This window comes from Diabrotica virgifera, chromosome 1 (assembly GCF_917563875.1).
Source record: "Diabrotica virgifera virgifera chromosome 1, PGI_DIABVI_V3a".
In the NCBI taxonomy this organism is placed as follows: domain Eukaryota; kingdom Metazoa; phylum Arthropoda; class Insecta; order Coleoptera; family Chrysomelidae; genus Diabrotica; species Diabrotica virgifera.
This window is the reverse complement of record NC_065443.1, coordinates 175,839,244-175,856,935: the sequence shown is the minus strand read 5'-3', so window position 1 is coordinate 175,856,935 and position 17,692 is coordinate 175,839,244. Positions and strand designations below refer to the sequence as shown.

At 34.5% G+C, this 17,692-nt stretch overlaps 1 protein-coding gene across 1 annotated transcript in view; it reads right to left on the bottom strand.

The window, feature by feature from the left end:
• Window positions 1-17,692, bottom strand: part of LOC114337914 (probable cationic amino acid transporter) — a 1,427,575-nt gene that overhangs the window by 244,604 nt on the left and 1,165,279 nt on the right. The window contains exon 10 of the mRNA XM_050641785.1: window positions 2,194-2,300. Coding sequence (XP_050497742.1) covers window positions 2,194-2,300 — 107 coding nt within the window. The remainder of the gene's footprint in view (window positions 1-2,193; window positions 2,301-17,692) is intronic.

The window sequence follows — 17,692 nt, the reverse complement described above, 5'->3', positions numbered from 1 at the left end:
TATAACATATTTTGTTCTTTGTACTCTATATTTTAAAATAAACCTGACTAAAAAGGTAAATTTTAAAATTTTATCACTAAATACTTGCAATTCAGGAATCTTTACCTTTTATTTAAAAAATTTATAACTTTTATTATAATAAGACTGAAAGATTGAAACAGGTCCTATTGTCTTCAGAAGGGTGAGAAATATAACTATAAAAATTTCAGAAAAAATATTAAAACGGAACAGACTGGTAGCGAGTTAAAAACTCATATTTAAATTAGTATTTTTGAGGTTGTCGGATACTTAGATTGAAGACTGAACATTCAGCTTCAAGATTCTAAAGAGCGATCGCGTCTAACTTTAATTTATACCGTTGTTTTTTAATCGTTAAATATGCGTGTTTATGCGATTTTTTTGCCGGTGCGGCGCGCTCCATTTCAAAAATCTCCTAATTTCCTCCGAAAAATATTTTTTTAGATTCCTTGTGATGTTCTAAATAAAATAAGTTTCTTGTCATTTTTCTCAAAAGTTAATAGTTTTTAAGTTATAAGCGATTTAAAATCCGAAAAATGACAAAAAACGCATTTTCGGATTTTAAATCGCTTATAACTTTAAAACTATTAACTTTTGAGAAAAATGTCAAGAAACTTATTTTATTTAGAATGTTTCAAACAATCTAGAAAAAATATTTTTCGGAAGAAAATAGGAGATTTTTGAAACGGAGCGCGCCGCACCTGCAAAAAATCGGATAAACACGCATATTTAACAAATAAAAAACAACGGTATAAGTTAAAGTTAGACGCGATCACTCTTCAGAATCTTGAAGCTGAATATTTAGTGTTCAATTTATGTATCTGGCAACCTCAAAAATACTAATTTGAATATGAGTTTTTAAGCCTCGAAAATGCGTATTTTCGCATTTTTCAGATTTTAACTCGCCTATAATAACTCAAAAACTATCAATTTATGAGAAAATTTACAAGATACCTTTCTTGTTCAGAATGACCCACAAAACTCAAAAATATATGTTCCGGAGCAAAAAAACGTGATATTTTGTATTTGTTTAAAAAAATTGTTTAAACAATTTCTGCCCAAAAATTCCGCCCGGCACCCTTCAGATTTGTTTAAAAGGAACATTTTTAAATAGGAATCCACAAAGAAACCGAATCAGAAATTTTTCCAGACGGGAGCGGTCTCACCACATGGACTAATATACAAATCCAACTTACCGCTAAAGCACGTTCAAGTATAAAATTCAGCTTACAGGATGGTATAACATGAACGCAAGTTATATTCTAATGTAGACCAATATGGATCAATGTGTTAAGTATTTTATAGGTTAGTTGTCAAAGAAAACTATACTGAGAATATGTACTGATTTTTTTGGTAAATGCATTCAAGTATTTGTTTTTTTTTTAATTGGGACTTAATGTATAATTTATATTTTTCTATTTAACTTAAATGCCTCGACAACGACTAATGGCCATTGGCATGTTACAGTTGATTTCGCAATCAATTTTTTCTTAACCAATAACTAAGAAATTACAGTATTGTTATGTATAAGTAGAATCTTAATCTATATTTGAGTGTCATATGCAGCAGCATAACTTATTAAATTACTTATTAAATTTCTTAAGGTAGACTACGCAATTTGCAATTTTTTTTAAATTTTGCAATAGATTGTTACTGATGTTTATTTGACTTTATTATGATTTATTTATATTGACGATTTGTATAATTTTAGTAAATTGTATTTGTTATTGTTTTTATTTATGATTCTTTTAAGCTTTGTCTATAAAATTGTTAAATTTTTCATGACAATAAAGCATATTTCTATTCTATTCTATTCTATTCAAGATAGTGTAATGTGTAGGTAGTGTGTGTGTTGAGTAAGTATCTTGTTACTTAGTAAAGTCGACTTCATTGTCTTTACAACGAGAATATGTGTACAGGATAATATGTTTTATATTTTATTCCTTTTTTAGAATATTTAAAAGATTTGTTGACTTTATTAACAAGAGAATATGTGTACAGGATAATATGTTTTATATTGCATTCCTTTTTTAGAAGATTGACAAGATTTTTGACTTTAATAGCAACTAAAATGTCGATTTTAACTTAATAACTGAAATATTACATTAGGTAGGTACCTTCTTTACTGTAACTTTTTCTCAACTATAGATATTCAGATTATACCATATCACTTACCATAAAACTTATTTTCTGTTCTATCAGATACTAAAAATTGATCATCTCGTCCAGAAAAATCCTCCTCTGGCTCATCGCCACCAAATGTGTCATCGCTATCTGGAGAGCTAAAATAAATAGATGCGGAATAGAAATTGAAAATCATACAAAACGTATTAAAAAACATCGTTCAACAGAATAGTTTTTGTACGTTAAAAATGTTGCTTTTCTTTCGTCTATTAAATATATCACTGACAAAATTATTAGTCCTTGGGCCCACATATAAAATTATTATTTATGACCACATCGTCGAAACTTTTGTACTTGTTATTTGTGTAAAGTCAAACAAATTTGGAGCTTGGCACATTATGGTAATGGGGCGTTTGTCTCTCAAGCTGTCACGAAGTTGTCAATTTTATGCAAGAAAAAAATTTATATGGGCCATTCCACGAACATACGCCTGTTTTGGATTACTTCGACAACGAATATTTTACTGTGCAACATAAGAAGTATGAAAGTAAATGGCGCTAATAATTATTCCAATAAACAACAATGTAATTTGCAATTTACTTTCGTTCTTCTTATTTTGCACAGTAAAATATTCGTTATTGAAGTAATCCAAAACAGGCGTATGTTCGTGGAATAGGGTATAACCACATTGGTCATTTTATTTTAATCAATGGTTTTTATCATACAGCGAAAACAATTTTGTTGGACGCGTCGGACACGCTAAATATGTCAAATTTATGAAAATAATAAATTTATTACCACATAGCTAATTTTAACAGAATCTACCATAAAACCTTTTTACAATAATATGGTAACCTTGTCGGACAATTTTCACGGAGCATATGCGCAGTCAGATGCGCCAAAGGTGTCAATTTCTTGGAATTTTTTTATTTATTACCACAGATGTCATTTTTATTTTGTATTGTTTTTCTACATGTGTAATGCATTTTGGATCACTTGTCGGACAAAAATAATGGGTCCAAAATTTTCAAAATATTTTCCGAGATTTTCCCTTCTGTCGGATTTTTTTTTAATTCGAAAAAAAAACTACAGAACGATGTTTGTCATTGTTCAAGGAGTATGTACACACATTTTCAGATCAAAATTTTTCCAAAATTTTTCCTCTTGTCGGAATTTTTTTTGGAAAATTTTTGGTACAACTCTACGTCACGCTCTTTTAAATATTGTACTTAGTGTGTGTGTTCAGCTAAATCGATTCAAAAGTAACCGAGAAAAACTGTTTCAAAAATGTTTTTGACAATGCCCCCTCTTAAGCACGTCGAAAACTTAAAAGAATTAAGTTTTCTGTTCCTTTGCCCAAACATTTTTGTCAGACAATTACATTTTTTGTTTAAGAATATAATAACTTTTAACCTACTACTTTTGTCGGAAAAATGGTTGTGATAGTCCTTGGGCCCACATATAAAATTATTTATGACCACACCGTGGAAACTTTTTGTACTTGCTATTTGGGTGGAGTCGGACAAATTTGAAGCTTGACGCATTATGGTAGTGGGGCTGTGACGAAGTTGTCAATTTTATGCAAGAAAAAAATTTATAACCACATTGGTCATTTTATTTTAATCAATGGTTTTTATCATATAAACAGCGAAAAAAATTTTGTCGGACAAAAATATTGTCGGACAATTTTCGCGGGGCTTATGCGCAGTCGGATATGCCAAAGATGTCAATTTTTCTGGAATTTTTTTATTTACAACCATTTTCCGACAAAAATAGGAGGTTATAAGTAATTATATTCTAAATAAAGAAACATAAGTGTCCGACAAAAATATTGGGGCAAATCGACGTCGGACAAAAAATTTAATTTTTGTTAGTAAACTATACTTTTAAACTATGCTGGGTTCGTGAATCCCTTTTCTTCACAACCATTTTTCCGACAAAAGTAGTAGGTTACAAGTAATTATATTCTTAAAAAAAAAATGTAATTGTCTGACAAAAATGTTTTAAAACAGTTTTTCTCGGTTATTTTTGAATCGATTTAGCTGAAAATTGGTATACACACTAAGTACAACATTTTAAAGGGCGTGACGTAGAGTTGTACCAAAATTTTCCAAAAAAAATTCCGACGGAAGGGAAAATTTTGGAAAAATTTTGATCTGAAAATTTGTGTACATACTCCTTGAACAATGAGAAACATCGTTCTGAATTATCTGTTCTCGAATTTTCAAAAACAATTTCCGACAAAAGTGAACATTTTTTGAAAATTTTGGACCCATTATTTTTGTCCAACAAGTGATCCAATATGCATAATAAGTTTTTTTACACACGTAAATAACAGTGCAAAATAAAAATAACATCTGTGGTACTAAATACAAAAATTCCAGGAAATAAACATCTTCAGCGCATCCGCTGCGCATATGCCCCGTGAAAATTATCCGACAAGGTTACCAAAATATTGTAAAAATGTTTTATGGTAGATTCTGTTAAAATTAGTCACGTGGTAATAAATTTGTTATTTTCATAAATTTGACATATTTAGCGTGTCCGACGCGTCATATGGCCCAATATTTTTGCCAGACAAAATTGTTTTCGCTGTTTATATGATAAAAACCATTTATTAAAATAAAATGACCAATGTGGTTATAAATTTTTTGTTGCATAAAATTGACAACTTCGTGACAGCTTGACAGACAACCGCCCCACTACCATAATGCGCCAAGCTCCAAATTTGTCCGACTCCACCCAAATAACAAATACAAAATTTCGACAGTGTGGTCATAAATAATAATTTTATATGTGGGCCCAAGGACTATGAAGATAAAGGATGCATGAACCCAGCATAGTTTAAAATTATAGTTTACTAATAAAAATTAAATTTTTTGTCCGACTGTCGATTTGCCCCAAAATTTTTGTCGGAAACTTAGATTTTTTTATTTAGAATATACCTACTTATAACCTCTATTTTTGTCGGAAAAATGGTCGTAAAAATAAAAAAAATCCAGGAAATTGACATCTTCGGTGCATCCGACTGTGCATAAGCCCCGTGAAAATTGTCAGACAAAGTTACCACATTATTTTAAAAAGGTTTTATGGTAAATTCTGTTAAAATTAACCATGTGGTAATAAATTTATTATTTTCATAAAGGACATCGCACACATCTTATGGAAAATATAATGTCACTCAAATTCAATAAAATGTATACGATTATATTCGTTTTAATATAACGATCAATTCTTATCATTGCGCCAACTCTTAATTATGATTAATTACGGCGCCAATTGCAATTAAAGTTTAATGAAATCACATTTTTGGAGTCCATAAAATGTTAGTTTACAATCATTATTGCTCTGAGTGCTATTCATAACAGCTTAAATCCCGCTGGGCCTAAGCGGATTAGTGAAACTAATCCGCTGATTTATGGAGTACCGAAAATCTGGGTATTTTAAAATATTTTTTCTCTCTCTAACTTATGTACCTACCCATTTGATTTCAGATTTATTTATATCAATTTCTGCTCTTATTTTTGAAAATAGAGAGTTGGCGCAATGATAAGATTCGATCGTTAATTTAAAACGAATCTATTGGTATAAATTTTATTGAATTTGAGTGACATTATATTTTCCATAAGATGTGTGCGATGTCCTTTGACATATTTAGCGTATCCGGCGCGTCATAGTGGCCCAATATTTTTGTCCGACAAAATTGTTTTCGTTGTTTATATGATAAAAACCATTGATTAAAATAAAATTACAAATGTGGGTATGAATTTTTTTCTTGCATAAAATTAACAACTTCGTGACAGCTTGACGGACAAACGGCCCACTACCATAATGCGCCAAATTCCAAATTTGTCCGATTCCACCCTAATAACAAGTACAAAAAGTTTCGACGGTGTGGTCATAAATAATAATTTTATATGTGGGCCCAATGACTATACAATTTTAAATCAAATGCATCAAAAATTAATTTTAACTGACTTTCATTAAACAACTTTCTAAAGAAAAGACAATAAGGAATAAAAAAGGAAAGAAAAGAACTAACCACGTGAAACGGTTCAAAAGAACGCAATTATTTTGCCTTATGCAGAAACCAAAATTGAAAATTTATCGTAACATATTTTTGTCTTACCCTGTAGACATAAAAATATTGCTTCATACGCTAAGTAAATTCATTGAATTTATCTCTGTTTCAAAAAAAATACGTGAGAATTTGAGTTTATCCGTCTGGTTAAAAGAAAGACGTTATATTATTTTGTAAACATATCTACATTCGGTTACTCAGTGTTTATATTATTGCTCGAAAATTGAACTTAGAACAGCTAGTTTGCAATGAGAAAAATAAGTACATTGTATATTATAATGGCCTTTGACGCCGGGTTTTTTGGAGTTTAGATAGACAAAACGTGCTCATATCATTATTAGAGAGCACATGTGTTCATTGTGGACTCAGAAATATCTTTACTTAGAACTGTAGAACTGGGAGAGGTTTGCTGACTTGCGAAATGATTTTTTGATGGTTCTCTATTATGTAGGTTGGGCTTAAAACATGTTTTGTTTTTTTTCTATTGGTAGATAAAAAGTGTAGGAGGCTTAGTTATCTTTTTTATTAGTCAATGATGAAAGAGGGAAGGATTAAACTTTTTTCTTATTGGTTGATTGGATGAGTAGGGTAGAATGAGAAATGGAGTGGGTTTTTGGAAGGAAGCATTTTGGTTTGGGGAGAAAGATTCAAGTTCTGAGATTGAGGAATTCAAGTTTGAGTTTTCAAAGAGAGAGGTTTGTTGAGCCTCGGCAGGAGCCGCCACGGCGCGGTTTTCTGAAGAGTTTAGTTTTCTGAGAAAGTTAAGTTCGAATATTAAGTTCCGACATAGCTCTTAATCAAGTTTTTAAAGTTCCTGAAAATGTAGTGTTAGAAACGTTTCTCCTTTTGTGACTTCCTAGTCACAAGCAAAATGCCGCTGTTAGGGAAAGAGCTAGTTTATTTTAGTGTATACTACACTACCTAAGTTTCTTTTTGTAAGCAGTTATGGATTAAGTACCAGAGTCATGGTAGGCTATTGATTATATTCAAAATAAGATAGCTAAAAGGAACTACAACGTTAACGGGGTTTTATTATTTCATATGGTCAATGGACATCTATATATGAAAAAACCGCGGAGTGCTACCATTTAAAGGGGTGCGTTCTTGAGAAATGGGTGAATTAGTCCCTGGGCACAGGTTACATTAGGGTGAGTTCTATGCACTTTTGGTATAAACATATCTACTTAAAAATTGTTCCTGAGTAAATTTCCTATCTAAATATCACTTTTTAAAGTCAATGATACTTTTTTTTACAAAAATATATTCAAAAGAAAAAGCACAAAGAAACCCAAAAGAAAGAAATTTTGTTTTTTGTCCTATAACTTTTGTCCACGAGGATATAGGTATAGACATTGCTTTACAGAAAAATAACCTACGCATTTCTTCTTTCAAATGTTTTTCAGTAGAGGTACTTAGGAGTTATAGTTTTCGAAATATGATTTTTCAAAGTTCGCCACTCACAACAATTTTGGGCAATTTTCCTTGTTATTTCGCAAATATTGTTCTGTAACTTTTTTCTACGTAACTTTAGGTATATGTAATGGTACACGTAATAGGAATAGAAATCAATTACCTTTAAAATGGTTTACTGTATACTGTTGTACGACTTTTTTTTAAAAGAGATTATGGTTTTTTATAGTTTTATACTTTTAACGATTTTTATAATATAATATAAAAATAAAATAATATTATTATATAATATATTATATATTATATAATACCTAATATTAAAAAAAAATTATTTTTTACATTTTTTACGATTATTTTTGAAATTTCTCATTATAACTTTTTTTTCTTGTACATGAATGTACTATATATTGCTCAATAAAGAGGGCTTACTTTCTGTTCTTTAAAATGGCGTATCATCTTTTTTTTAAATATGTAATGGAAACCGAGTGATCCTTTGATATTTTGTTACCTGTATTATTTAAAATTATTTCTTTTACAAAAACTACATAAATATTAGTCTTAGAAAACAACACTTATAAAATTTCCAAAATCAACGTCCAACTTTTCGTTAGCATTAGCTTCAATATCTTCCTCTGACACCTCAGTTATCTTAGAGTTCCCACAATTAGTACGCATGCACTTGCACATGCACCCTTTGCAGAATATTGAACAACTAATTCCTATCTTCCTACAACCGCAGTTTTTTGTACATCCTTTGTTACATTTACATGCTATTTTTTCAAGCAAAGCTTGTGGTGCAGGAGCTTAGACAGTAAATATTGGAATTAATCCATATTTTGAAGTTTGCCCGGCCGAGTCAAGTGGATCCAAAGTATTACCTATAAAAAATAAGATTCAATCATAACACACAATCACATAAAATAGTTATAAGGAGGAATTTAAAAAATAATCCTAAAATCAAAAATCGTTGCAAGTACTTATTACATTTTGAAAAAGCATATCTTATTCAAAAATAATCCTAGAATTTTTTGTAATATACCATTTTAAAGTAAACAGAATACGCTTTCTTTTTCTACTTAAATGCAGAAAAAAATGTTTATAATGGGAAATTTAATAAATAATCGTAAAAAATATAAAATCTCGTTAAAAGTATAAAGCCTTGAAAAAGATAACCTCTTTAAAAGAAGTCGTACAACATTATACAGTAGAACATTTTAAAGGTAATTGATTTCTGTTCCTCTTACATGTACCATTGCATATGCCTAAAGTTACGTAGAAAAAAGTTACAGAACAATATTTGCGAAATAACAAGGAAAATTGCCCAAAATTGCTGTGAGTGGCGAACTTTGAAAAATCATATTTCGAAAACTGTAAATCGTAATGACCTCTATCAAACAAAATTTTAAAGAGAAAATATGTAACTTTTTTTTCTGTGAAGCAATGTCTATACCTATATCCCCGTGGATAAAAGTTATGGGACAAAAAACAAAATTTCTTTCTTTTGGGTTTCTTTGTGCTTTTTCTTTTGAATATATTTTTGTAAAAAAAAGTATCTTTGACTTTAAAAAGTTATATTTAGATAGGAAATTTAACCAGGAACAATTTTTATGTAGACGTATTTGTTCCAAAAGTGCATAGAACTCACCCTAATGTAACCTGTGCCCAGGGACTAATTCACCCATTTCTCAAAAACGCACCCCTTTAAATGGTAGCACTCCGCGGTTTTTTCATATATAGAGATTCATTGACCATATGAAATAATAAAACCCCGTTAACGTTGTAGTTCCTTTCTATAGTACATAATCAATAGCCTATGGATAAAGTCGTGCATTAGGTGCCAATATTAATAATAAATACTTCAAGAAGTTAAATAGAAGTTATTTAAATATTTTAAAAGTCAATATGAGCAGACTCATTTCGAATTTTATTTATTTTGGAACAATTATTTGGAAGTTTATTTAATTTTGCTGAAATTTTTCATAAAAATAAACATTTTTGTACTATTCTTTATCTAAATTCAGTGAAAAGTGCGTGCTGTGGACATCCACAACGTGAAGATAAGGACAGGACTATATGACAAGGTATTGTTTGTAAACCTTATGTTTTTGTAAACAGAATCTCTTTTATTGTCTACATCATTTCATTTTTTTTAATTTTAAATTTTAATAAAATTTATTTCATTTTGCAATAATTTTTTTTTTGCTTGAAAATATTATTATTTGATCCCTTTCTCTTGTTCCTAAATGATATTCAACTGAGAACACTAAGGTAAAGTCATGATATATTTATGTTTATGTAAATGTGTTTGTATTCTATGATGATTATATATTTTTATTAACTTGTTACTTTAATTATTTTTTTTAAGTTTTAAGTATGTTTCATTTGAGTCTATATTATATTTATTTAAAATCTATTAAGAATCCACACCCCTAGATCTCTGAAGACTTAGAGCTACCGAGGTACTCGTAAAGTTACGTAGCACCAAGTATATTTTCATGTTTGTTTAATTTGTCGAGTTCATATTATTTTTTTGCCTTTATTATCCACGCTGGGGCTGTTATACAAAAATGGCTTCCTCCGTCGAGGCTTTGGCATTTAACGTGTTAATGTTACAAAATAGCGTCCATCCATGATACGAATGCTACAAAGTGACGCCCTTTCATGGGAATGCTACACACGAACAACAAATAGAAAAAGTAATTGAAAATAATAAAAATCTGAAGTGCTTACGATCCACACTAGGGAGGGCAGTAATAAACAAAATCAACAGTAAGACAAGAATAGAAACGAACGACAGAGAAGAAATTCTTGATGTACCTAATCGAATTCTTTTACGGAGAACTATATGCCAACAAAGAATCACCAACTGACCAAATAACAAGAAAATTAGAAACAAAAGTAAAAATGTGAACTCAAAACTTCAACCAGAGAAAAGCAAGACAGAGGTGAAAACTGCCGTAAAAGAAATGAAAAATTACAAAGCCCCATGTTAAGATGGAGTTATAGCGAAAATGCTAAAATATGGAGGAAAACCAATTATATTAATCTACTCCTGACCATGAGGAATAAAATACTTAGGAAAAAAACGATTCCCAGTGATTGAAATGAGTGAATTACAATCCTGCTACATAAAAGGGGAAAAATCTGATTTAAATAATTACCGACCAATTTACTCAACTTTCTCTCCTATGCCGAAATTGGATGCAAGCGGCCCAGGACAGGGATTTGTGGGGTGAACTGCGGGAGGCCCACGTCCAGCACTGGACAATTAGACGCTGAATGATGATGAATCCTTCTCAACACGCAACACGATTTATAAATTAATTACAAAAATAATCTCAAACCGCTTAACATCAAAATTAGACGGGTATCAATCACAAGAACAAGCAGGATTTAGGAAAGGTTTTAGTACTTGTAACCACTTCTTGACAATGAAGATCCTTATAGAAAAGCCATCGCTTTTGGTGACTTTGAAAAAGCCTTTACCAGTGTTGAGCACTGGTCTATAATAAGCTCACTATACAGTAGGAGAATAAACTTTCGATACACAGAACTAATAGACAACATCTACAGAAATGCTACAAACAGAATAAAACGGCATAAATAAACAAACCCTATAGCGATAAAAAGAGGAATAGGAGAGGGTGGCATCATATCACCGAAGCTATTCGATCAGTATTAGGAGGACGTGTGCAAGAAATTACAATGGGAAAATAAAGGAATCAAAATAAATGGGCAATACTTGAGTGACCTTAGATACGCCGATGATATCGTCCTGATGGCCAACAGTAAAGAAGAACTGAAAGATATACTCGAATAATTGGAACACCAGGCAAAAACGCAGGTTAAATCATAAATCTAGCCAAAACAAAGACGATGACAAACATAATTCGAGGAAGTCAAATAGAGCAAGTACGAGAATATATATTGTTGCGTAATTACGGTTTAAAATAATACTCTCGGTTCGTTTATACGAATTTATTTATACAAGTTACAGATCGAATTTATATTATCAACTTTATTATTTATTTAAACAAGTTTTCTTTACAAATATCTAGCTTCAACTAAACTCAAGTAAAAGGGCGCTCTCTTTAAATAGCAAATAACGTTATAGTCGATCATTTCAGACTTCGCCACCTAGCTATGGTGTGACCTTCCACATATACCGCGCGTCGATTCCACGTATATCGTGCTTCCGCCAGAATTTTCTCGGCTTACGTCTCGACGTGCTACTTGCGGCCGGTGATTCATTGTTTTGCTACATTGCTCCCCTCTTAAGATCTGAGCGTCCAGATCAGCAACTCTAGATGGCCCAGGATGGCGGAATCTACAGGATTATTCAAGAAGAAATAACAATCTACTCTCTTTGAAGGGTACGACATCTTCGGGTTCATGCAGCACACAGTGATTTGTACGCCAGTTTATCTGAAGATCACTTCAAGCATGCTTCTCACAATTTTCCAATCCAGATTTTCTATTACATGGCCTATTTTTAGTAAAGCCAAATCATTCACCAAATCATTCAGAAATCAGCAAAGATCGAGGACCATCTTCCAATCGCAGTTCTCTTCCAATTTTAGGCTGCTGATTTCTTAACTCGTCCAGGCGGCCGAACTTTCTATTGAATATGGACGAGATTCCTTTTAGTCATCTCGAGGTTTTGGGCAACACAGTGGGCTAGAGATACGTTTTCTGGAAAACTAAACAGATCTTGCTGAACTTCTGTGGTCACGCCGAATCTAGCACTCTTTCTCTCTGCGTAATTTGACATAAATTCCTTAAAACTTGGTTGTGCGGCATCTTTCATCTCCTGTTGGAGGACTCGTGCTTCTTCTGTTTCATTTGAGCCAGCATATGGTGCAAGACGATTTATGTGAATAACTTTTGGTTTACCCTTTGGTAACTTCTTAATTCTGTAGGTCTTAATTCTGTAACTCTCTTTGCAGTTTAGGACACAAGCCTCGACGACGTTGTGGATTATACAGCCAGACAAGATCACCTACTTCGAAGCTTTCATTCTTGCATCGAGAATCACATTGATCTTTCATTCTGTCACTGGCTATCTGGATATGTTGTCGGGCAAGTTCATGAATGTTGTTCATTCGTAACTTCAGGCGGTCGACGTATTCTTCTTCGCCTGCAACATGTTCCTCGGAAGGTCTGCAGCCAAACTCTAGGTCGGAGGGCAAACGAACTTCACGACCCAACATCAGGCATGTTGGTGTTTGACCTGTAGTTTCATTCACGGCCGAGCGGTAGGCCATCAGGAACAAATGAATGTGTTGGTCCCAATCTCGCTGATGTTCAGATACAATTTTGGACAAGTGTTTACCCATCGTTCGGTTCATCCTCTCGACCATCCCATCTGATTGAGGATGCAGGGGTGTTGTTCTGGTGTTATTGGACCAATCAATTTACAAACGTTTTGGAAAAGAGCTGACTCAAAGTTTCGCCCTTGGTCGGAGTGGAACTGCAAGGGACCACCAAATTGGCTGAAGAATTATTTAACAAGTACCTGCAACGGTAGCAGCTTCTTGATTCGGTAATGCATAGGCCTCGGTCCATTTGGTAAAATAATCTATGGCTACCAGGATGTATTTATTTCCAGCATCGGTTTCTGGAGATGGACCTGCAATGTTGATTGATACTCTTTCCATAGGACTGCCAACATTGTACTGTCTCATGGGTGCTCTCTTTTTACCAACTGGACCATTACCGGATGCACACAGTTCACATTTCCGGCACCATCTTCTTACACCATCTTTACAGTTCACCCAATAGAACCGTTCTCGAACCTTTTGCAGAGTCTTCGTAATACCAAAGTGTCCACCTGATGTACCGTCATGCAACTGACGCAATACTTCTGATACTTTACTTTTAGGTACAATCAACTGAAGCTTAGATTCTGTACCATTATCGTTCTCAAAGGTTCTGTACAGAAGATCATCTTTTAGTACCAGGCAATTCCATTGACTCCAGTAGGCCTTGACTTCTGGACTACATGCACTAATGTTCTGCCAACTAGGTCTCTCACCTTGCCGCATCCAATCCAACACTCTTTTTATACATGGATCATCTTCTTGGTCGTCTTGTAACTGTTGGGGCTGCCATTGCTCATTAATTACATGGGTTCGTCTCACGGGGAAAAATCGTTTCTCTAATTTGGCACAGTGATTACAATTTGCACTGCATGGCCGTCTCGAAAGAGCATCAGCATTTGAATGAACTCTTCCGGCCCTGTGTTCTATCTCGTAATCATATTCTTGTAATCGTTCTAACCATCTTGCCATCTGGCCCTCTGGATTACGGAATTGTATGAGCCATTTTAGAGCAGCGTGATCTGTGCGAAGAAGGAACTTTCTGCCATACAAGTATTTATGGAAATGTTCGGAAGCCCTCACTACACCCAGCAGTTCTCTTCTGGTAACGCAATAGTTTCTTTCTGGTTTCGACAGGACTTTGCTGAAATAAGCGATGACTTTTTCCTGCTCATCCTGGATTTGCGAGAGAACAGCTCCTATGGCACTGTTGCTAGCATCGGTATCCAAAACAAATTTTCCTGCCTGTCCCGGGTAGCTTAATATCGGTGCACTGATCAGAGCCATTTTTAGTTGTTTGAAAGCTTTTTGGCACTCTTCACTCCATGTATATTCTTTGCCCTCCTCCGTCAACTTTGTTAGGGGCTTGGAGATATTGGAAAATCCTTTGACAAATCGTCGGTAATATGTACATAGGCCAAGGAAACTTCTAATTCCATGTTTATCTTTTGGTACTGGCGAATCTTTAATTGCTTCAATCTTTTCAGGATCAGCTGTTACACCATTACTCGATACAATATGTCCCAAGTACTTAATTTCTCGTCGAAACATGTGACATTTCTTCGGACTTAACTTCAAGTTCGCTGCGCTCAATCGCTGAAAAACTTCTATTAGATTCTTGGCATGTTCATCAAAGGACCTTCCAACCACAATTACATCATCCAAGTAAACCAGGCCTGTTTTCCATGTTAGACCTCTTAAAACTGCCTCCATTAATCTTTCAAATGTGACAGGAGCATTACATAAACCAAACGGCATAGCCGTGAACTGCCAAAGCCCTGATCCTATCAAAAATGCGGTTTTCTCCCGATCGGCTGGCTCCATGTCCACTTGCCAATATCCACTTTTTAAATCGAGTGTGGAGAACCAACGAGAACCGGAGAGAGTATCCAATGTATCGTCTATTCCGGGCAAGAATAACTATCTCTTTTTGTTACCGCATTGAGCTGGCGGTAGTCGATAAAAAAACGCGTTGAACCATCTTTCTTCTTTACCAGAACTACTGGTGATGTCCATGGACTGTTCAATGGTTCAGTTACCCCTTGTTTGTCCATATCCTTGATAATCTCTTCGGCCTCATCTCTTTTCGCAAATGGAAGTCGTCTAGGCCGTTGTCTGATTGGCCGAGCGTCTCTGGTATTTATTTTATGCGTTACTATGCTTTTTTTGCCCTTATCCTTCTTATCAAAACATCTTGATACTCTATCAGCATATACCTCACTTTTTTCGTTCGTTCATGATCAAGATCTTGGCATCTTTCAATGATCATCTCGACAAGATCTTTTGGATACTTTGACTTCGATGATTTCTCATTGGTATTCATAGAGCAAATTGAAGCCACGGGAACACACTCTCCGATCAAAGCTCCTCTACTTAACTTGATAGCAGTTTCCCTTAAATTCATAACTCTTACAGGGATGACATCTCGAACTCTTACCAAAGTTTTCGCCGTTAGGAACTCGACATTGTCCACATCTTCGACTATCCTTAAACTTCCATCTCGGCAGTGTCCATCAAGCATGGTCATCAGAATTTTCGCACTATTACCAGGTATGGTTACGTCGCATGTAGTTAGTAGGCGGATGACATCTTCTTGGTCATCGTGAAAGGGCAACTCTTCACCATTGATCCTGAGAACTCCATTTTGAATATCCAATATTGCCCCCACTTTTCTTAGTACGTCCATCCCCAATATTAACTCGGAGATCTCGGCAATTAATACTTGATGTTCAACTGTGGTCTGGCCAATGGATATTGACACATTAGCCTCGCCATATGTATTAATTAGCTCACCAGTTGCTGTTCTAAGCTTTACTGTTGCAGGTGATAACTTATGATGGCCCCGCACTACGTCTGGATTTGCGATAGTTCTTGTTGCACCTGTATCCACCAAAAACGATCTACACCTATTATTGATACGACCTTCGATGTATAAGTTGTGGATTCCACCGGAGGACGTAAGGTTGACAGTTACTATGGGGGCTCTAGTTCTCGAGGTCGGCAGTTGCCCCTTGGTGTCGACCCGCTCTAGTTTTCCGACGGCTGTACGATCTTCTTACAATTACGACGAATGTGGCCTACGTCGCCGCAATTCCAACATCTAGGCTCGCATCTCTTTGGCATCTCGTTACGAAATACTCTCCGTATCATTTCCTCCAGACGTTCATCGTTGTGTTCGTCACTTTCTTCAATGGTTCTTACTCTATGGCTTCGTGAAGTTTGACTAGCTGTTTCGTGTTCCAATGCAATAGCAAGTGCTTCACCTAAAACTTTCGGTGTTGCTAGTCGTAAAGCGTTCTGTATTTGACTATCTTTCAGCCCATTGACGAAGGTAACTACCGCAATTTCTTCTAAAACGCTGTCTGGCACCTCCGGATAAGCCAACCGCACCACACGAGCCACATCTGCTTCAAATTATTGCAGATTCTCACTTGCTCTTTGACTTCTACTTAGAAGTTGTGCTTTGTATACTTGTTGTAGATGGGCATCTCCATAGCGTTTTTCTAGACAAGTGAAGAAGGTCTGGTAACATTTTCTTGACCCTTAGGAATTGATCTTAATATATCTGCAGCAGCACCTCCTAAAGCAGCAGTCAAGGAAATAGCCTTTTCTTGTTCCGTCCAATGATTGGCGGTCGCAATAGCTTCAAACTTTCTAAGGTATATGGACCAAGAAGACTTTCAATCAAATGGTGGTAATTTGAATCTCATATTATGCGACGTTTCGTCTCTCGGTAGTTCATCTTTCACTACAGGATCCAAAGCTACTGCATTAACTGACGGATGCACTCTGTAATTCACTTATTTATATCGCACTAAGTTTACCAAACCCCGACACCACTGTTGCGTAATTACGGTTTAAAATAATACCCTCGGTTCGTTTATAAGAATTTATTTATACAAGTTACACATCGAATTTATATTATCAAATTTATTATTTATTTATACAAGTTTTCTTTAAAAATATCTAGCTTCAACTAAACTCAAATAAAAGCGCGCTCTCATTAAATAGCAAATAACGTTATAGTTGATTATTCCAGACTTCGCCACCTAGCTATGGTGTGACCTTCCACATATACCGCGCGTCAATTCCACGTATATCGTGCTTCCGCCAGAATTTTCTCGGCTTACGTCTCGAGGTGCTACTTGCGGCCGGTGATAATATTATATTTGGGGCAATTAATAAAATCGAGCGGAGAAAATCAAACAGTAGAAACTAAAAGACGTATAATATAATGGCATGGGCTTTATTTGGCAAATTGACCTATATCCTGAAGAATAAGAAATATACACATCTTAAGTCTAAAGTCCTCAACCAGTGTGTGTTTCCAGTAATCACGTATGGAGCGCAAACTTGGACACAACCATGGATAAACTTATAAAAACACAGAGAGTAATGGAAATTGGCAGAATATTACAAAGTTGAAGGATGTAAGAGAAAAAGTAGCCGAATCTAAATGGAAATTTGCGGGTCACAACATCAGACATAGAGACGATAGGTGGAACAAGGAAATATTACACTGGAGACCATGCGAAAACAAAAGAAGTAGAGGAAGACCACATATTATGTCATATGAGTTGGGTTGATGACTTGAAGAGGCAAGCAGGTCTCAGATGGATGAACTAAGCTCAGGACAGACACAAATGGAGACAAGAAAAAGAGGCCTACGTCCTAAAATGGATAATATGGGCTACAGAGAAAGATAGAAAAAACTTTCTTGTCTTAAAAATTGTTAACAGCC